Here is a 23,072-nt window from a genome sequence, read left to right as displayed (position 1 = left end):
AATTATGGTAAGGACTCTGAAGCCAGATCCAACTATATTCAAATTGTTTATTAGCTGTGTGACCTTCTGAAGCTTGTTTCAACTTGTGTAAAATGGGGATAGTACTACCTATCTTAAAGGCCTCTTACAAATACTACATAGGATAATGTTTCTTACATACATAATACAGGGTTCTCAATCACAGTAGTTTCTCGATAAATGACAACTTGTAATGATAATTACAAAACTTAGGAAGATATATAAGAATTTATTTTGCTTTATAATTAAAAGGAAATCTTGCATGTATCATCTCAAAATTACGGCTCACATTTTTAAGTTTTCCAAGTGCATCTAGCATCCTCTGGCCATTGTGCCTTTGCACATGAAGGTCTGTTGGTAGGGACATCCTCCTGGCTCCCTTCCTGACTTCTCTCTGTTTTTGCCAAGTTAATGCATTCTCTTCTTTCAGATTATTTCAATTGTCACTTCTTCCTGGAAGTCTTTTCTGACTTTCTTAATTAGGCCAGATCTCCCTCTTATTTACTCTAATATCACCATATACCTCTTCTTTGAAGTATCTATCTAAATTATAATTTGACATCAGTTTATATAATTGTTAAATTTAATGTCTGTCTCTTTCATGAGAAAATATAGTCAAGACAATGTCTGTCTCTTTTTCCCTTCATGTGGCTTAACACAGTAGAATCTGATATTTATTGAATAAACGAATGAGCTAATGATTGGCAAGTCTTTCCAAGGTACATGCATTTGAATATTAAAGGCTAGGTGTCCCAGAGGGCAGCATCGTTGTTTCAGAAATACTGAAAAATACTTGGTTAAAACACTTATCATTAGGCCAAAGGGTTGTGTACCTATGAAACTGCTCAAAGAGATTTTGAGGCAGGAAAGTGAGAAAGGTATATTTGGTCGTGCAGATTCTGTTGCCAGAGTATCTCTCGCAGATCTCTGCCCAATCTTGGTGGCATGCGCTGTTGTTGGGGAAGACGACCCGTTGCTGTGTCAGGTTGTAGCTTTGTCTCCTCTTCTCTTCAGACAACAGTGGTGTGACTTCTGACGGAGACTGGGAAAGGCCATCTCTGACTCTCCACTGCCACCGGTGCCAAGATGAGTCCACTGAGAGGGCCATTTCTGGCAGCAAATTATGGTCTGGAAACAGACACATCAAGTTGTTGTGGTTAAAAGAAAATGTGTGGTATCTTGGCTCACCCACTTGTCCACCCCTCCAACCAAGGTGGGCCCTGGGATACAAAGTGAGGAAAATATAAACCACGTGTTTAAGAGACAGAAAGCAAATCATCATGTAAATATATAAACAACTTACAACTGACACTGTGGTAAGTACCATGAACGCATTTAAGGTGGGGGAAGGGTGCAGACGACCTTGTTGGGCCTATTAGGGAAAGTATGGTCCTGTGGGCTATGGTGCCAAAGGTCAGGATGCTATCTGTGGCTTTTTCCTAATACTGAATTGTCTGTTCACCTTCCCGGTCTTCACCTTCCTCACTGTAAGATGAGGAAAACTCGTCTTATTTTACTTTTTTCACAAGCTTTTTGTAAGGAATGAAATGGATAGTGCATAAAGTATGCTGAGACATGTTTTAAAAGGAAGTGTTCTCTAGCTATAAAATGTTCAGGTACTGGGTACTGATGTTTTGGAGAACCTCATTTTCAGTGAGAAGCTCAAATGAGAGTGATGGGTGGGACAGGGGAGAGAGTTTCTCTCCTAGAAAACTTTGGCCTCAGGCGACTGGGCTGTATAAGATGTTGTTCCATGGACACCACTTGTTTTGTTTTTTGTTTTAAATGTGGTTGATTGGGGGTGAGGGTGGGAACCCTTTCTTTTCTCTCCATTCCATTTAGTGGTTTCTGAAACTGAGCACTTATTCAGATGATCCTTCTAGATGACAGACAAATGCTGCTTTATCTAGGATATTCTGGTTTCTGAGCTCTTTCAGTGAAACCTATAAGCAAAACTTCAAGGTTCTCTCTGGCCTTTCTTACTTAAAGACCATGAAGGATATTATTCAGACATATTTTGAAAAATTTGAAGTTGTATATAATGGTGCTTCTCACCTAGTAGGCTCATAGGATGATTTTCTTTTTAATAAATGGATGAATAAACATCAGATATTATTAATCTTACTATGAGAAACACCACCTGTCATTGAAAATAAAATCCTTTAAAGGAGAAAAAGTTCCATTTCTAGTTTAAATAATATTTTATCTTCCTGATGCCCATATGATCTGACCTGTACCATAATTCTCCTCACGACTTTAATCAATCCAAATGATTTTCAATCCACAGGAGCTCTGGAGAGTCTTAAGTGAGCCCTTGTAGCAACCATGAAAAACTAAATGCAATTACTGATGCCCATTATTATGTGACCAAAAGCAATATTATGACATATGGTAAGCCAGAAATAATACTGTATATCTTCTTTCTCATTATGAAAAATGCGCCTTTCATGGATTTTTTTATTATTATAAAGGAAAAGGAAATGAAAAGATAATTCATGAATAAACTTGAAAATGCAAATGAGAAATCTTGCCGTGGCTAATGCCATACATGTCAGATGTCTCTCAATTTTAGGTAATAAGAACTTCAAAAAAGAAGATTGGGTTGATATGAGAGATGTAGGTATTTTTAGTGGGGTGGCTTAAAAAGTCCATTTATTGTATCATATTCTTTATTTTATTTTAGTTTTTTGCTTTTCTTCATTAACACTGTAAAATAAGCTTTCTTAAAAATAAAGCACATGCAAAATGGATGCCAAACTAGTGGATGTAAGTCTGAAGAAGAACTGAATATTTCCATAGTTTCAAAGTATCTTTCTCCCAAATCATTAAAAGAAAAGAAACATGCCAGATACTACTTTACCCAAGAGATCAAAGCAGAATCATCAATACAGTATAACTTGACATTCTGTGTCTTCTGGTATGATGTGCCAAGGACATGGCATCATCTCTGTGATATCACAGGGAAATATTGAGAAACCTCAAACTGAGGATTATTTTACAAAATAACTAGCTTATGTTTTTCAAATGTCAAAGATCAAAGAAAGGCAGAGGAACTGTTTATGATTAAAAGAGACTAAAAAGATACGACAAGTAAATGGATCCATCTTAGATTGGATCCTGGATTGGTGGAAATAAAATAGGTATAAAAAACATAATCACACAATGCATAAAATTTAAAAATGAACTGAAGATTAGTATCTCAATGTCAAAATTCTCCATTATAATAATTACATTGTAGTTATGTAAGAAAGTATTTTTGTTCTTAGGAAATCCATCCCAAAGTAGTTATGGGCAAAGGGACAAGGTGTTTCAATGGTTTAGAAAAGAATGTACATGTTTGCATATATGTGTGTATACATATGTACAATGTACACACTTAACTAGGCAGGAGGGTTGTGCGAGAGTGTTCTAGGTAGAAGAAATGGCTCTGAAAACAAAGTTCATAGGAGTGTTCTATAGAATTCATGAAGTGAAGGACAAAGAATAGTCAAAGTTGATGATGGAGGGACAGACAAGTACCAGATGGCCTGTTAAGGCTATTTATTATGCTCAGAGTATAAAGGAGTCCTGAAGAGTTTTAGACAGCGAAACAACATGACCACAGCTGTGGATCCCAGGCTTTGTTCTGGTAGAAACACACAAGGATGGGCTGGGGAGGGGGGGCAAGAGGGGACAGGAAAGTAGCTCCTTAACCCACTGCTTCCTTTTTCTTCCAAGTAAGCTATTTCTTTCTAAAATTGGAACAGAAAACAAAGGGTGATTATGTAATCCTTTGATCTGAGGTGTGGTTTATTGCTTCCATAAAGGGAGGGACATGTCTGAAGCAATTCTCCAAGGTCTGGTCACTTATAAAGTCTCTCATTCTAATTTTCTGAAATGGCACCTCCCTCTAACAATAAACTGGAGGATCTCCCAGTTTTACTAATTCACACTCAGATCCTTTTGGCTTGAAGTGGTAATTCTTTCCAGCACTACTATCATTTGACCCTGGGCAGAATGTCATCTAGATGGTAGGAGGGTACATTTTTATATGGTGGGCCATTAGCCTAACATACTGAGTGAAATACAGTTTACTGACAAATCCTGTTCTCCAACTTTCTCCATCTTGGCTGGCCCACATTAATTAACCCCATTTCCCTTTTTTTATTTTAATGAACCAAGTAAACCCCATTTTTAGTTGGGGGTTTCACTTTTAGGGGTCAGCCAGTGTTTCACAGAAAATACTTGTTGAACTCTTGTTTTGTATCAGCTGAGTAAAGCTTATTCATCCATATCTTTTCTTCTGGAACTTGCACTCTAGTGAAACTCACAGGTGCTAAACGAACACTCAGAAATAATGATATAGGTGACTCTTGAACATGGGTTTGAACCACATGTGTGTGCTGATCTGTGGATTTTTTTCAATGCAGCACAGTACTGTAAATGTATTTTCTCTTCCTTACTACTTTTTTAAATAATATTTTTCTCTAGCTTACATCACTGTAAGCATACAGTATATAATACATATATAAAATATGTGTTAATTGACTGTTTATGTTATTCAGAAAGCTTCCCATCAACAGTAGGTTAGTAGTTAAGTTTTTGGAGAGTCAAAAGTTATATGTGGATTTTTGACTGTGTGGGGTGCCTGTACCCTTAAACTCCACACTGTTCAAGGGTCAGCTGTATATTCACCAACCAGGATAAGTGCCCCAAAGAACAGGATGCAGTGTGATTACATTATAGAGGGATGTGACCTTGTCGCTGAAGAGGAGGGGCTTAAGTCTAGGAGGATGAATGTGAGGTAACTGGATTGAATAAGAGTGTGTGTGTGTGTGTGTGTGTGTGTGTGTACTGTTTGTCTGTGTATGCCTGGAAGTAAGTGAGCATTCTGGGAAGAAGCCACATTTGCAACTGTCCCGTTAGCTAGAGCAAACATTGATTTTAAAAATGGAAAGAAAACTCAAGTAAGGCTAGAAAGCAGTAATAAGTGGTGACTAGAGAATTATTTTCTGTAAAGGTCCAGTTCTTTAAAAAGTGTATCAGTTGGGAGGCGCCAGGGAGGCTGTCAGTTGAGCATTTGTCTCTTGATTTTGGCTCAGGTAATGATCTCACGGTTTGTGAGTTCAAGCCCTGCACTGAATTACATACTGCCAGTGGGACCATGAGGGGGGTATTCTCTCTCTCACTCTCTCTCTCTCCCCTCCCTCTCCCTCTGGGTCTCCCTCTCTCTCTGCCCCTCTCCTGCTGGTAGTCTCTCTCTCTCAAAATAAATAAACTTTTAAGAATCCTATAAAATTAAATGTAATCTATACTTAGATTCTTGATAAATAGTACACTATCTTGTTATAAGCATTAATTAGAAGCTAAGACAGTTTGGTCTTCATTTATCCATAGGAGTTTTTAAAGAACTCTACCCTGAGTGCAACAAAATGTGTAAATCTCATAAGATTTCCTATTAGACACCTAGTGAACAAACAATGACCACCTTAAAATAGCCAGGGGTTAGTGTGTCCTTAAATCAATTACATCAGTTTTCTCCAAATTGCAATCATTCTTGAATCACTGTTCCAATTTATGCCATACCCAAAGGTCATTTATTAAGTGTAGTATATTTTAAGTTAAATCACTTAAAATTTTTTTTAATATTTATTTTTAAATTTTTAAAAAATGTTTGTTTATTTTGAGAGAGAGAGAGAGAGAGAGAGAGAGAGAGAGCATGAATGGGGGAGGGGCAGAGAGAGTGGGAGACACAGAATCTCAAGCAGGATTCAAGCTCTGAGCTGTAAGCATAGAGCCCAATGTGGGATTCGAGTCCACGAACTGTGAAATCGTGACCTGAGCTGAAGTCAGACACTCAACCAACTGAGCCACCCAGGCACCCTCATTAATATTTATTTTTTAAAGAGAAAGAGAGTGTGAGTGGTGGAGGGACAGAGAGAGAGGGAGACACAGAATCTGAAGCTGTCAGCACAGAGCCTGATGTGGGTCTTGAACCCACAAACCAGAAGATCATGACCCAAGTTAAAGTCATATACTTAACTGAGCCCACCCAGGTACCCCTCAAATCACTTTTTAAAAGTTTAAAATATTGACTTTGGCTTTATGCTAAAGCAATGATATCTGAAATTAGGGGTTGATACACATGATTTTTTTCATAAACACTAACAGACATACTTTTATTGAAATAAAAACCATTGGCCCATTATCACAGCATTGTTGCAGGCCTTCTATATCTCTACTTGGTACTCTGAGAATGAGATTCAGAAACATCACCAATTATCCAGAAAGTGTCAGTCATTTTAATTATTGGAGGCTATGTACTAATGCAGGAAAGGCTGCTGCTCACATGTTTTTCAAGGTTTTTGTTTGTTCACTTCCCACAGAAGTGTCAAAACAACAACAACAAAAGGTTTTTCATCAAACCTGAATTAAATAAAAAAAATCCAAAGACCTCAATTCCTATCCATTCTCCAAGCATTCTACTGGATCAAGGAAAGATTTGCAATACAATAATCTTATTACCAATTCCCTATTGATTTTGTTTTTTTCCCACTTAATCAATTGAATTTGCTTGAGGAAATGGTCATAACTTTTTTGTAGCCTTCTACCTATTTTACCCATACCCAATTTATATATGGAGAAACAAAAGTAAGGGGAATAGAATAATTCCTCTCTAGAACCTTCTTTCTACTCCCTTTCAGAAAAACCTATATTTGTTAGAATCCAAAATGTACTTTTTGGTTCACATTTTAATGTTTAGAACCTACGATATGTCACATAACTGATATGGTAATATATTTCTTTTTTTCTTTTTATCCTCATAATATATTATTAAATTCATGGCATTTTAGATTCAAGGGAATATATTTAGTTGCAGGTTAGAGAACAAAAATCACAGTTTGAAAGCTCTTCACTAAGCTTTCCAGTTCTGGAACCTGCCTGGGGAAGTTTGGTAAGGTCTTCTTGGAAAAGGAATGACCCAAGGGAAGACATTCTTCAATGAAGTTCAGATAGGCGAGAAACCTTGAAGATGGCTGAACATCAGAGCCTTCATTTGCCTTGTATGCAGCTATGGGATTCTACATATAGCTGCTGTGTACAATCAGTTCTTATAAGCACCAGAAAGTACTCTGTCCTTCCCAATGGGAAGAGCAGGAGTTGTGATTGTGCCTCATTTGCAGGCTGCAAAACATGTCCTATAATTAGGATGCCAGATGCTAACTTCCTCCAGAGAGAAATACTGAATAAGAAATGTGTCTGCAGGCCCTTGCACTGGGTGGGATGGGGATTGTCATTTTGGTAGGCAGGTGAGAGTGGGCACCGGTGTGAGAGGGGAAGACAGTTTGAAATAAAAATAGCAAACACCTTAAGTAAAACTAACTGAAGGATGTACTTCTGTAGAAGGTAATGAAAACAGGTGACAAATAAAATTCTTTAGAACAGATCTTTGTAGGAATGATCAAAGAGTAGATGTTTCTAGAACTCACACATCAGTGGCGTGCCACACTCAGTCTCAATCACTGAATGCTGTTTACCCTGATTTTTTCCTAGCACTATGATCCACGAGAGCCTTGAAATCTGACAGATTTTCAAGGACAACAATTTTTGTTTCTTAAACTGTCAACCAGAAAGATCTGTGGTCTGCTATGCTACACTCTATTACCCCCCAGGTTTGTTTTTTTGTTTTTTTTTGACTTAGGGTGTCACCAGGTACCCAGCAAGCTGGTCTCCCATTAGGTATATCTGGAGCTCAGGCCTCACTCCTGAGTTTTGGACAAGAGTATCCCACTGCTTCCTTGCCATCTTCATTTCTCTCCTAGGTGTCTTTGGTTCCAGTAGCTCCCATTCCTATGGATAGCAATCTCCCTTTACCTGTAGGACCTGGAAGTCATCTTTGATTTCTCCTTCATTTGCTACAGCCAATCTATTTTAAAGTTCTATCCATTTTTACCTTTTAAATATTTTTCAAACGCATCTGTTTCTCAACACTTCTACTGTTTCCAGTCTAATAAAAGACATCACTGTCTCTTCTATGGACCATTTACAGACCTCCATCAGATTCCTGCATCCTCGCTTGCTCCCTTTCCAACCTAGTTTTCTCATGACAGCCAAAGTTATTTTTCTAAAGAGAAAATCATATCATGTCAGGTCTCTTCTCAATGCTCTCAAAGATTATGGCTGCTTTTGAAGAAAACTCAGACTTCTCACTGTGGCCTACATTATACTTCATGTGACCCAGCTTGTACCTACCTCTTATCTTCTTACTTACTATTATTCTCAAATACTCCAAGCTTTCCCTCTTTCTCCTCTTCCCTCTCCACTCCTATAGGAGCATCTAGGCACTTGGTAGTTCCTCTCCCTTGAGGGTCCTTCCTTCACATTTCGCCTAGTATATTAGTCAGGCTAGGCCATAAGCCAGGCTGTGAGACAAAGTCCCAAATCCCAGTGGCTTAAGCACAACCTATGAAGAGTTTGCAGCTTCAAATAACTCTCCTCAATCCAATGGTCCTGTCTCACTCTATGGTTAAATAGAACCATAACAGGATGCAGAAGTGAACTGTATCACTTTGCTTTAGTCAAATGGCCAGAATAAGCTACATGGTCTAATCCTGGCAATAAGGGAGGCCAACTATGTGGGGAACATATAGAACCTTTGGTAAGCACTGGTGGTCTTTGCCAGGTCCTGGATTAAATGACATTTATTCATAGAATTGGGTATAGGATTAATCTATTGAGGTCTACTAAGAAAATGTGCCACCATGGCCATAGGCTATGGTAAGACCTGCCATGGTGTCCTGTTAACTAAGGAAAGGGATTTTTCACTGTCCAAACCCTCTGACACCTGCCGTTTGGGTGTCCTCCTTCAAATTTGAAGCCACAAGAATGACCTTTAAACTCTGGCCCTCAGATGCTGCCCTGAGTTAGGCTGCTGAGACTGAGATGTTAGAGAATTCATACATGCTCCTGGCATAGTCTGTAGATAGAACATATCATATGCTGCAATCACATGTGAGACGCTACTTTAAGTTTTCATTTTAATTCCAGTTAGTTAACATACAGTGCTATAATAGTTTCAGGTATACAATATAGTGATTCAACACTTCCATACACTACCCTGCACTCCTCAATCCCCATCACCTATTTAACCCATTCCTTCACCTGCCTTCCTTCTCATAGCCATCAGTTTGTTCTCTATAATTAAGAGTGTTTCTTGTGTTCTCTCTAATTTTATCCCTTTTGCTTGTTTGCTTTCTTTCTTAAGTTCCACATATGAGTGAAATTATATGGTGTTTGGCTTTCTCTGACTGATTTATTTTGCTTAACATTTTACTTTCTAGCTCCATCCATGTTGTTGCAAATGTAAGCCACTGCTTTTAAGTGTAGCAGATACGGTTGAGATGGATATATTACAAATTTGTTTAAAGGCATTACTGATTTCATGGTAAGCTTTTGCTATTGTGTATTTTCTCAATCCATGATACTAAAATTATACCAACTCTTAGGTTTAGGTTATGAAATTCTTTGGTGAAAAAAGAGGTCTTTGGGCTCTGAAAGGTTGGAAACACTGGGGTAGCAGAGGGAGCATGCATCTGATTACAGGATATCTGGCTAAGAGCAGAGAGAAATTTCTTAATGCACAGCTCCAACCCCAACAAAATGGTTGGGAGAGATGAGATATATACACAGGAAAGGCAATAGGCTATGAATAGGGAATTGAATAAACATAGACAGCAAGCTTTGGAAGTTGTCAACAATGGAAAAAAACATGGGTGACTGGGGAGGACCTGGAGAAGCAGAAGTTGTCAATTAGTGAATTAAAAAGCTTGGGTATCCAGAAGCAGGGATGAGTCCAGAAAGTGCAGGTAAAGCCAAGTGAGAAGCTCTCTTATTCTTACATCTCAGATCTACTGAGTTAGACACTCTAGGGGTGGGGTAGGAAATCTGTACTCTTAACCAGCTCCCAAATCATTGTAAAGTAGGGACTCCCAAAGAACAAACGTGGAGACCCTGACTTAGGCACTCACATATGTGCCCTCCATTGAAAACTGCCTTTACCCAGTTTCTTTCCTCTGTTACAGGCCTGATTTCCCAAGTATCTCCTTAATAAAGGCAAAAGATCTTGGGAAATAAAAAGACAATGTGGACAATCTTTTCTTTGTAAGAGGCAGGCAAAATGAGATGCATAATTTCATTTTTTATATCCCTCCAGGCAGAAATGTGATTTCACTTAAAAGTTGTTTTATAGATTCTTTGGTTTATTTTACTGACAAAATAATTAAGCTGGGTCTAATTAAAAGTGAACAAATTGCTTGCACAATCTGAATAAATCAGTGCTGAGCTGAAGGGTGAAAAAAGTTGTTCAACGTCTGCAGGGCTGAAAGCAATTAAAAGACAATAGTGCACACTGACAGGATCAGTTCACCTCACTCCAAACTATGCATGATTATGTGAGTTACATGCTGACTAATGCCTCCAGGAAAGATTGAGATGAGGCAGGCAGCAAGTGAGCAGGAACTGAGAAATTTGGGAGAAGCTTTCTCAAGGTCAAATGGACTAGACTCCTGGCTTAGTGCAAAGCAATTGGACCAGATTTGTAAAATGGGGTGAGGAAAACTGATATTTTAACAGGTGCCTCCAGAGTTTCCTTAGGAAGGGAATATAGACCGATTAGCACTTGGGATGAAAAGCAAGGGAACACAAATTAAGGGGAAGAAGAAAAGGAAGAGGGAAAGGGGGAAAGAATTATCTGACAAGAGCACAAGAAATAGATTAAGATGATAGCAGGTTGGTGCTTGTGTTGTCAGAAAAGAGTAGAGGGACATTTTTTTTGTTGAGGTATGATTGCTAAGACTGTTATCGTTTCAGGCAGCCAACATATTGATTTGATAATTGTAGATGTTGCAAAAGATCACTACAATAAATTTAATTAACATCTGTCACCATGCATAGTTACAATTTTTTCTTGTAATGAGAACTTTTGAGATCTACTTTCTTAGCAACTTTCAAATATACAACACTGTATTACTAGCTATATTCGCATGTTGTATGTTATATCCCTTATTTATTTTATTACTGAAAGTTTATGCCTTTTGACCCCCTTCACCTATTTCACCCATCACTGCATCCCACCTCTGGCAACCACCAATCGGCTCTCTATTTCTATGAGCAAATTTTTCAAAATTTTATTTTTTAGATTCTACATATAAGTGAGATTATATTTGTTTACCTCTGATTTATTTCACTTAGCATTAAGCCCTTAAGATCAATGTTGTTGGAAATGGCAAGACTTCCTTCTTTTTTATGACTAAATACTACTCCATTGTATATATGGGATTTTTTAAAGGTCAAATATGTACCAAAATATGTATGATATTGAAATATGATATGCTTTCTTTTCATGTTACTTTAAAATTGTTTGTAAAACTTCATAATACAAAATGGCCTTTTATAAATGGTAACCTTTGATTAGAAGTCAAGAAGGGGTTATTCCTATATTTGGCTCATTATCAAGGGGAGAAGCTAAAAGAAAGGGCACAATAAAGAGTGGAGAATGAGAAACTTAGCAAATACAAGAAATCAGAACCAGAGATGATGACGAGAAACAGAAGTCCCATAAAAATTTACAGAAGTTTGGGGGGCACATAGTGGCATAGGGTTTTTCATAGGTTTTTTCATTTTTCAAGATCATCTAATCTGGATTTTAAAGGGAAGGGTAAGCCAAGCCAAGCTGACACCTGGTTTACATATCCCACTAATCAGCTGTGTGACCAGGAGCAAGTCTCTCTGGGCCTTAGTTTCTTCCACTGTGAATGAGGGAAATGGACCAGGTAATCAATCAGGACCATGCATGTCTCTAACACTTTTTCTTCAGGTTTAATCCCCACCCTGAGTTTTCAGAAGTCAAGGAGATGAGTGGCCCTGATGAGGGACTTTGCCAGAGAGCAGATTATTCCCTCCCAAGATGATAGCCTGTCCATATAAAGGAAGATCTCAAGCACAAAGGTGCTAAGTGACTGATCCTTTCATTTAAGAAAGGCTTTTTTACAGATTTGTTTTCGTTGAGTTATACTCTCGTCCATGCTTTGAGCTGTGCATTCTCATTTCCAAAGAAATAGCTGAACCCTCTCATCTTTATTATTTCTCCTCTCGCACTACATTAATGTAGTAATGACAAGGTTCTCAAAAGGCCTCCACATGTTCAAACTTTTATTTTCAATTTTCAATGTAAGGAGTTTCAGGAAAGATCCAATTGGTCAACTGGACATCACCATCTGGACTTCTGTTAAGAATGTCAAACTCAGTTTGCTTCCAAAAAGACTCATTATCTTTACTCCTATACCTGCTATTTGACCCCAGTTCTTATCTCATGGAATGATGATGCTACCCTTTCAGTTATCCTTTTGATTTCTCTCTCATCCAATGTATCCAATCAGCTACCATGTCTTATTGATTCCAACCTATACACATTCTATCAGTCTGTCCGCTCACCTATGGGCTCATTGCCACTACGTCAGTCTAAGCTACTGTCATCTCTTGCCTCAATTACTTGCACAGTTTCATAGTTTTTCCCTTTCCAAATTTGCTCCTCTCTAGTCTGTTTTCCCAAAATGAAATCAGAAAGATATCAAATTGTGAGTCTATTCATCTCACTGCCTTGCTGAAAACCCTTTCAAGCTTTTGAAATAGAATAAGGGACAAAACTTTAACATAATTTACAAGTCCTTCCCTCCATGAACTAGATAGAGCTCCTCTTTTGTTTCTCTCTTTCATGTCATAGGAAATTATTTCCTTTTGTGTCTCTCTCACCATTGCAACTAATACCAGCAGTATTCTCTTCTCCCCAGCCTCAAAGCCTAGTTTATTTCCATTCACTTTTATGACACAGATGTTACTTCCCCCAGAAAACCTTCCTTGGTCCTGAAGTTTGACTGTGGGGTTAGTAACGAGCCATGTTGGCTCTTAGTTTTGTGTATTGAGCCCATGTGCTCATCTGGATTGAGGACTTCTGCAGGGCAATCATCTCTCTACTCTCCATGTCTCCTGGGAAAGTCGCCATTTTAACCCCCCAGTGTCTCCTGAAAGTAGTGACCACTCTCTTCCCCCAGTGCATTCTGAGAGCAAGCACTACTCTTCCCCAGTGCTTGGTGGGTTCAGTCATCACTTTACCCCAGCACCTTCTAGGAATCATCAGCATTTTATACCTCTTTCCCCATTCACAATGATAGGCACCAAGAGGCACTTGACTTCTTTGATGAATAAAAACATTTGTATCTCAATATTATCTTAAAAATTTCAACCCTATTATTCCATTTTACCCTCCAAACAATCCATTGAGGTATTATGGTGGTGTTCTCCTGCCACAGGCATTAAGTTCCTCGATATGCCCACTTAGAAGGATCTGTGGTTAAGGAACTCGAGAGCTCATTGCAGAAGTTCTCTTTCCTTGTGACTACATTTTAAGACTATAAAAAAATATTTTGAACAAGACTATCAAGGTAGCATATTGCATAATTTCAATATAAATGAAATTTATCCTTTTATTTAACAACAGGTATGGCACAGTTTCACTCATAGTCTTCTCCCTAGAACTTTCTAATGCTTGTCTCCCCTAACACAAAAACTTGAAATTAATTTTGTTTGCAATGAACATCTGTTATGAAGCATAAGAACAAAATTGTTCTGATGTATGAAGAAGGGTTTTTGATTTCAGGCCTCTCAGATTTCAGTGATTCTGACTGGATCTCTCAGATGGACAAATTACTCAGGAAGTGTTTCTGAAACTTCCTTCCCATGACACAGGATTACATGTCCTTAACCACTCAGGAGCATTTCTGACTCAAGTATTTGTAAAAGGTGCTCTTACAGCACTTAGCAAAACTCTTCCTGCAGTTCTAAGATCACACTTCCTGTGTTTCAATATTCTTTATGTTCAATATTATCTCATGCAAATCTTTACTTCTGATACACTGTCCTTATGTATGACTAAATCTTTAGTTCTTTGGTTTCTTAGAAATGACCTGTTTTTTGCACATAGTGGAACTGGTATTGTTTAGGTCAGCTGGAAGACTGCAGAATTAAATTTGTTTATACTAAATTTTCATATTTGGTGAAATTGTGGCTTGGGAGGGTATGGCTGTGAATAATTCTGAATTTTTTCATGTTTAGAGACCTATCTGATGGCTCTTTTATTCTAGAATAATAAAATAAATGAAGAAAGGTTAGGTGACTGCTTAAGGTCACAAAGATAATTAGTAGCAGAACTGTCAGTTTCCTAATGCACATCCCGAACACCTTGGCTTTTGGTTTTTCTACCTCAGTGTGAGCCATTTGTGTTTGCTCCTAAAACTTTAGAAGTCTGTGGTTGCCCTAGATGATTCATTTAAAAATAAACGTTTGATTTTAGAATAATTTTAGGTTTACAGAAAATTTGAAAAGATAGTACAGAGAGTTTCTTAACCTTCTCCCAATCTTACAGAATCAGGATACACTTATCAAAATAAGTTAACATCAGTACAATACTATTAACTAATTTACAGACTTTGTGTTTCACCTGGGCAATTAAAATTTTCTTAAATTACAGAGTATTTCAAATTAGAGAAAAGTACAGATCTTGACCCCAGTGACACAATGATACTTAGTCATTGGCATCAAGAAACTCAATTGGTCAAAAGTTTGTTTATGGATTGTTCATTTATTTTAATATCCTTTTTTCCCTACCTGAAATAATGCTAAGTGACGTTCTGTTGTGAGCCACACTACTTTTAGCTCTCCTGCTATGAGTAGGACCCTTGAGCTGATATGGATGTGCAGGAGTCAGGCACCTCAGGGCAGTAGACCTGGACGCTCCATGATAGCCAATCATAACACTTTTGCCTCATTTGATTCTGAAAGGGTTCCTTGGTTATCATAAGACTCATTAAACTGCAAGCAAGAACGTGTCAGGACAGACTTTGCATTGGCATATGACAACACATTACCTTTCCATTTATTGCAATATGCATATTTTATCTTCAGGAGAGGGACAAACAATACTTTTCTGAAGAACAATACACCATAAATGTTCATCTGTTTCCTATAGCAAAAAAGTTTATCAAAGTTGGATGTGGGGAAGGAGGTCTATAAGATTGTGAAGGAGAACATGACTATAGTCTACTATGACAAAACTACAAACCTGTAAATCCAGAGAAGAGAGAAAACACACACACACACACACACACACACACGAAAATAAAAGTAGAGAAACAGGTGTCATCACTTAAGTACTCCTATGACTTAAATGGCAAAGGCTCATGGAGATGTGGAGAAGCAGCACAGTGATAAATCAATCTGTCACCACAAGCTTGAAGGAGAATGACGAGAGTGATGTCCCCTTGGCTGGACTATTTGATGGGAATTGGAAGTTACTCATACCTCTAGGAAATCTTCTTCCCTTTCTGAAGACTCAGTCCTAGGCATTTCCTGGTGCCTAGGGGGTTTGGCAACAATTTAAACATTTTTAGGGTGTTATAGGTTTTTTTTTTAATTTGATATATAAGAAAAAATTGGAATTCTTTCTGGGATACCTTGGCTTATTATTCTGATGTAGGAAATTGAGAAAAAAGTGAATTAACACATGTTGGTAGCTATACTCGCCATCCCTCTCACCCCCTAATCACTTCATTCTGTCATTTCATGAAGAAGCCAAGGATATAATGTCCCTTCATGAGTGGATAATTTATTTCCAATTTTCTCAATCTTTTTAGAGTCATACATGTGGGGATTTGGTGACCAATAAAGACCAACATAGTGGCCTTTGTCACAAGCGCTTCATGCTATCCAGGCTATAAATATGGCCTAACCTACTTTTCCTCTAGACTATTAGAAAGACAAATGGCTTTGCTGTCCAGCAAGTGGGGGAGGGGACTGTTGAGCACAACATCATGAAGAGTAGGCTCTGCTGGTGGTGGAGTGAGTGTGAATTTTGGAGCCTGAAACACCACAGGATGTATATTGAGATGAGAGGTAAAAGGCAAGTTTGAGTTAAATCTATTCCTCCCTTCTGCTGTGTTCCTGTGGCACTGATACTTGTCCTACATAGTGTTGGAAAAGCTGTCTGAACAGGAGTAAATCCAACCTATGATTTGATTTATCTGCACGATGCCAACAAACCAAGGTTCCTGAATTATCTCATGGATTAAAGACCCCTTGGAGACAGATTCAGACAGTGCATATTGGCATCAAAATAGCAAATAGACAAATGATACACACCAGAGAGCTGGGCAACAGACTTGTGTACATATGGGGACTTGATATGTGACAGATGTGGCCTTACAAATCAGGGCGGACAGGCTACTCAGTCAGTAGTGCTGAGATCATTGCTAATTCATATAACAACAACAACAACAACAACAAATTTCTATTTTATGCTGTACACAAAAAATGAATTCCAGATACAATAAAAACCTCCATCCCAGGGAGGGAGCATTTAAGACAAAATGTAGGAGAAAATTCTCATAACCCTATGGTAGGGAGGTAACTCTTAAGGCAAAGACATCAATAGTTAAAGATTGACAAATTGACTACATTAAATTTTCTGTGCCCTGGGACATCTGGGTGGCTCAGTTGATTAAGTGTTCGACTTTAGTTCAGGTCATGATCTCATGGTTCATGAGTTCAAGCCCCTCATTGGGCTCTGACTGACAGCTTAGAGCCTGGAGCCTGCTTTGGATTCTGTGTCTCCCTCTCTCGCTGTTCCTCCCCCTCTCACACTCTGTCTCTGTCTCAAAAATAAAGATTAAAAATAAAAAAAAATTCTGTGCCCTAAAGATTGTAGAAAGTCAAGTCACAGATGGGAAAATATTTGTAACATTATTACATGTACAAATTCAAACAGGATAAGATAAACAACTCAGGGGGAAAATAAGAAATGATAGGAACAGGAGTTATCAGAAGAGGAAACCCAAATGGCTCCAAACCACATGAAATTATTTCCAGCATTGTTGGTGATCAAGGAAAAGCAAAGTAAAACAACAAAAAAGTGATACCTTGCTAGATCATTAGATTGGCAAAAACCAATTCTTATTGCATTGAGATTTGGCAAAGATGAAATGCAATGAGCACTTTCTTATACAAATTGTTACAACCACTTTGGAAAGCAATTTAGCTTTATCAAGCCAGGCCAGGTGCACCTGGGTGGCTCAGTGGGTTGAGTGTCAGACTTCAGCTCAGGTCATGATATCAAGCCAGGCTGAAAGTACACATGCCCCTAGACTCGGCATTTCTACTTCTAGGTAGGCACCCTGGAGAAATTTGCACCATATGTATTCAGAAACTCAGGAAATATATTCAGAAATGTTAAGTGTATCATTGTTTAGTAAAAGCTAAAAACTGGAAACAACTCAAATACACATCAAACATAAAAAAAAATAAATTATAGCATGGTTACAAAATGGATTATTATATGGCACTTAAAATTAAACTATACCATAATGGGTAAATGTCAAAATAACAGTTAATAATTCTCTATAGGTTTAATTATTTTCCTAGGGGTAGTATTGTTAGCACTTTGCATGTAAATTGGAACTCATTTAATTCTCTTGATAATCATTTGACAGTGGTACTATTATTATCCCCATTTTACAGATGAGCAAACTAAGGTACATAAAAATGTGAGTAGTTACCGCCAAGCCTCATAGCCGTCAGTGACAGAGTTGGGCTGCAAACCAGCTGTCTAATTCCAGAATTGGTGATTTAAACACTGTACCTGTCTTATAGGATGAATTCAGAATTCTGAGCAACAAAAATATGTTGAGCAAAAAAATTTAATTTGGAATCTGATTTATACAGTACAATTCTCTATTATTTAGGGTAAGTTGTAAATTTAACAACAAAAAGTGCCTTGAACAAGATATTTATTTACAAGCATTTACATATAAAATGAGTCTAGAGGTGGGTAGTCCAAGGCTGACACAGAGGCTCCAAGGTCATGAGAGACCTGGGCCTGTCTGCTCCACTATCCTGAGCACTGGTTTCTGACCTCAGGGTAATCTCCTGAGCCAAAGAGCTACTGGAGCTTCATCTACCACAGTTGTGTTCCAAGTAGGAAGGAAAAAGGAGGAAGAGCAAAAGGTCTACCTGTCAGCTGAGTCACTTTAAGGTTTTTTTTATTTTTGAGAGAGAGAGAGACTGAGTATGAGAGTATGCGGTGTGGAGGGGCAGAGAGAGAGAGAGAGGGAGACACAGAATCTGAGGCAGGTCCAGACTCTGAACTGTCAGCACAGAGCCTGCCACGGGCTCGAACTTGTGAACCAGGAGATCATGACCTGAGCTGAAGTCAGACCCTTAACCAACTGAGCCACCCAGGCGCCCCTCAGCTGAGTCACTTTAAAGGGTCATCCCAGAAGCCCTGCCCAATGACCTTTGTTTTCATTTCACTGGCTGTCTCTGTAGCTGTGAGAGAAGGTGGGAAATGTAGGCCTTTAACAGGGAGCACGGTTGCCCAGAAGATGCTACATGTTCTAGAAAGAAGAAAAGTAAATACTGTGTATGTTAACTAATAAATAGATATTGAGTAGGAAACTAAAAGTTTCTATCATAAATACCATGTATATGAATTTATATACATATCTATTATGGTAGAAAAACATATGGGAATAGTATCACCTTTAGGACAATAGTTGTATTTAGAGAAGGAGGGATGATGAGGCACTAGAGAGGGATACATGGTAAACCTCAACTGTATCTTTAATCTTAAAAAAAAAAACTCTAAAGCAAGAGAAATAATGTTAAAGTTTTATAAGCTGGTGTGTCATTTGGGGGGTATATGTGTGTTTTCTAGGATCTTTTCTTCTTTTGTGTAGTTAATTCACTCTTTTTTTCATTTATAGAATAAAAATTGGAAGATCTAATTTGCTTTATTAAATGATTCATGAATTGGACAGCATCCCATTGAGCACATAGAGAGGAGCTCTGAGGAGTTGTAAGAAATGAAAGACTTTTATAGGAAGGAGGGTGGGACAAGAAAGTTATTAGCAAAAATTTAAAAAGTATTATTCCCAGGAAGGCCACTTTCCTTTAGGGGGAAGGGCAGGGGTCTTTAGCAGTTTACTACATTTTCCTTTGGAGATGGGAAGGGCCTATGTGGCGGATACCCTAATGATGCTGTTCAGAAAATTCCTCACTTAACTAGTTAACAATACATTTCTGGGGGAGGTTGAAACTGAAATTGGGATTGATAGTAAGCCCTGGTTTGGTGACATGGTCTAAGTGACACCATTTTGGGCCTGTGGGTTTTTTTTTTTTTTCCCACACTCTCCTCTTGAAGAAAATTGCCTCCTCTCTTGAAAACTCAAGCCCTTACTGGACTTGAGATAGTGTGTTCCAAAGGGTAGCATTTTGGAATGTCTGCTTTATCAGGAGTAAATTATTTACTTATCAGTTACTTATCAATAACAGATAAGTTATTTACTTATCAAATGTGAAGCACTCAAAGTACTTATCTTCTGACTATTCTGAATATGCTTCAGCTGTAACTTCTAACCTAATGGTTTTCTACAGGCAAATCTAGTTGATATAATCTAAGCCCTTGTTTCTATAGGACAGATGTTATGAATTGGTATATTACCCTATGGAAACTTTGTATACCATAAAAAACCCACACTAATCATGAAAACAATTAAGGGGGAAAATAACCCTCAAATATGTGCTTTTCCAAATATTTATTAAGAAGTGAAAATCAGCCCAGAAGCTTTCCTTCTGTGTCTATTTTTTTTGGAACAGCTTGAGAAGGATAGGTAGTAACTCTGCTTTAAATGTCTGGTAGAAATCCCCTGGGAAGGCATCTGACCCTGGACTCTTATTTGTTGGGAGATTTTTGAAAACTGATTCAGTTTCTTTGCTCGTTATAAGTCTGTTCACATTTTCTATTTCTTCCCATTTGAGTTTTAGTAGTGTGTGGGTGTCTAGGAATTTGTCCATTTCCTCCAGGTTGTCCAGTTTGTTGGCATATAATTTTTCATAGTATTCTCTGATAATTGTTTGTATTTCTGTAATGGTGGTTGTGATCTGTCCTCTTTCATTCATGATTTTATCTCTTTGGGTCCTCTTTCCTTCCTTTTTGAGAGGTCTGGCTAGGGGCTTATCAATTTTGTTTATTTTTTAAAAAATACAGCTCTTAGATTCATTGATTTGTTCTACTATTTGGCAATGAGAAAGAATGAAATTCTTCCATTTGCAACATGTGGATGAAACTGGAGGGGTTATTATGCCAATGAAATAAGTCAGTGAGAGAAGGACAGATATCCTGTGTTTTCACTCATATGTGAAACTTGAGAAACTTAACAGGAGACCATGGGGGAAGGAAAAATAGTTTCAAACAGAGAGGGAGGCAAACCATGAGAGACTCTTAAATACAGAAAACAAACTGAGGGCTGGCGTGAGGGGGTGGGGAACAGGCAAAATGGGTAATGGGCACTAAGGAGGGCACTTGTTGGGAGGAACACTGGGTGTTGTATGTAAGTGATCAATCACAGGATTCTACCCCCCCCCCAATCAAAAGGATACTGTATACACTGTATGTTAGCTAACTTGACAATGAATTATATATTAAAAAATAAATGTAAAATTTTGATATTTTGCTAAAAAAAGAAGTGAAAATCAAATAGTGAATGCAAAGTCTACCTTATACTTTTCTTTCTTTCTTTTTAAAGATGTGACAAAAATCTGAGTGCAATGAAGTTTGAAATGAAAATGCTGGCTTCCTCTCTTGGCCAATATCTCTCTAACAAGCTTCTTAAGCATTCTACTTTGCTTCAGAATCCTTTGAACTGAATTTAAATTACAATGAACCCTCCTAAACTTTTCTTATGAGGCATTATGCCTGAAGACCTCTGCAATCAGGCTTTGACCAGAAGCTCTTGATCCTTGTTTTGTAATGTAAAATACTCTGCAATTGCTAGCATTTTTCTTCAATGGTTTCAACTCTGGAACTTTCTGGAAGATTCTTGCCTTGATTCTTTTCTGTATCTGCATCTTTTCTTTAGGTAGATAGTCTCCTCTTCCAGAAGAACTCAGACTATCTTTTACTCATGCTGAAAACTCCTTTGATGTTTCACCACATCTGTTGTCAGCTTTTTAAAGCAAGATGTAGCTTTAGTCAAAATTGTAGATTTGATAAAGAAGCATATGATTTGCATGTTTGCTTATAAGCACTTGCAATAAAAAATTATTCCACCTCATGACTCAGTCCATTGCCTTTTCTTATTATTGTTGGTGTCAATTCACTCAGTTGGTAAATGGCATGAGTGTCTACATTGGCTGTAGTGAGTAGGCCAAGTTTTAATACAAGTTGTGGCTTCCAAGGAGTGAGTGTATTTGTGTGTGTGTTTTAAGTATACTTGCTTAAAACATGAAGTTTTATCATACTTATGATAAAAACAGTATAAATAGGAAAGTTGCCACTGGACTTTCATTAGTTGTAGGCAATGCATACATACTGCTCTCTTTGAATCACAGATTGGGATGTATCACCTGGGGATTCATGTGTTCACTTAGGGATTCATAAACAATGGTCCTCTGTCCTTATGGAATGTTTAAGGGTGAAAATATTTTCCCTTCTTCTATTCTAGGTTCTTTGGCTAATCTAAAAATTAAGTTGACATAAGATAGTTTAACAGAAGAAAAACTAAAACATGAGACTCCCTGACAGTCCAGTAACTGAGACTTATATACCACTCTGAGCTAAGGAAAAGGAATAGGAATCTGGGACTTCAAAGAGAAGGAATACAATTCATAGAAAGATGTAAAGAGCAAATGTTTGATAAACAAATGTTTGCCATGACATGTAGATTAGTCTTTCTCATATAAAAAGTTATCTCTGGTAATAACTCTCTTCCTAGTATAGATCCCCTGTCTAAATTCTTTTAGGCAGTTAAAAAGGAGGTAAAAAGCTATTTCTGAGTCTGCTAGGCCCTGGCTACACTCAGATTTAAATAATCCACATGCCAAAGTGACACGTTCTGGGGTGGGACATTCTTCTCCCTCTCAAACGTTAACACTTCCTGAGTAATGAACATTCATAGGTAATTATGGTGATGCTGATCTGATTTATAATATTGACTTTATCAAAGGGGAAATAAGGTTTCAAGTTATATAGTGGGTTCTGCAAGATCTTCAAGTCTATCATTTTTGGGTTCAAGTCCACACTTTTGCCTTTTCCAAGGTTGAGATTAATGAACCTTGCTATGAATAACATGGCATGAAGGAAGGAACACTGAATACACAGTTCTGAATAGGCTGTTGCAGTGCAATTCAAGATATCCAATGAAGCTTCTGGAAATTAAACTTTGAAACTATCTATTTAGGCTAATCATTATTTATCTCTAGAGCCACAGATGAAGGGTAGATATGAGAAACAGATGGCAAAGACTAAGAAGTGCAATTTTGTGTTGGTCAGCTATAATGGGCCACATTCAAGCCAGTGGGTAGGTTCATAGGCCACTTTTGCAGAGAAAATACAAAGAAAAGCTAAGAGACCAGATAGATGATTGCAAAGGACCCTGACAACTTGAGATTCTCTGATTCTAATGTACTGTGAAGCTAACTGCTCTCTTTGCCTTTGGCTTCTATGAGATGTTCTCTGATTCTTTGCAATACCGTCTTTTATAAGGCAAAACCAAAAAACAACTCTATAACCATAACTCTATAACTCTTCTCCTCAACCTTTCAAAACATGTATGTACTATTAGATCCAAACTACCTGAGTTAAAACCTTACCTGTGCCACTTACTAGTTACTAAGTCTTGGTTATCTTAGTATCTCAATGATACTATTTGTATGGGGATAGTAATAATTATCTACTAAGGTTGTGGGTGTTAGATAGGATAATTTTTTTAAAACATTAGAACAATGACAGTCCCATAGTAAGTGGTTGCTAACTAAATATATTTTCAAAAGCACATTTCAAGCAATTCATGGATACTTATGAGTCCACTTGTAATGCCCAGAACTCGGGCGACCCCAAAAAATGAACCACCAGAGTCCAGAGTCAAAGCCAAACAGCAAGGGTCATTTATTGCAGGTTCGAACCTGGGTCC

General features: G+C 37.9%; 1 protein-coding gene across 1 annotated transcript in view; it reads right to left on the bottom strand.

The window, feature by feature from the left end:
- Nucleotides 1-23,072, bottom strand: part of ATP10B (ATPase phospholipid transporting 10B (putative)) — a 188,033-nt gene that overhangs the window by 98,260 nt on the left and 66,701 nt on the right. The window contains 1 exon segment of the mRNA XM_029942912.1: nucleotides 852-1,146. Within this exon segment, the coding sequence (XP_029798772.1) occupies nucleotides 852-1,126 (275 nt within the window). The 5' untranslated portion in view covers nucleotides 1,127-1,146.

This window comes from Suricata suricatta, chromosome 6, assembly GCF_006229205.1.
Source record: "Suricata suricatta isolate VVHF042 chromosome 6, meerkat_22Aug2017_6uvM2_HiC, whole genome shotgun sequence".
Lineage (NCBI taxonomy): Eukaryota > Metazoa > Chordata > Mammalia > Carnivora > Herpestidae > Suricata > Suricata suricatta.
The sequence above is the reverse complement of the archived record's forward strand: the minus strand, read 5'-3'. Positions and strand labels throughout refer to the sequence as shown.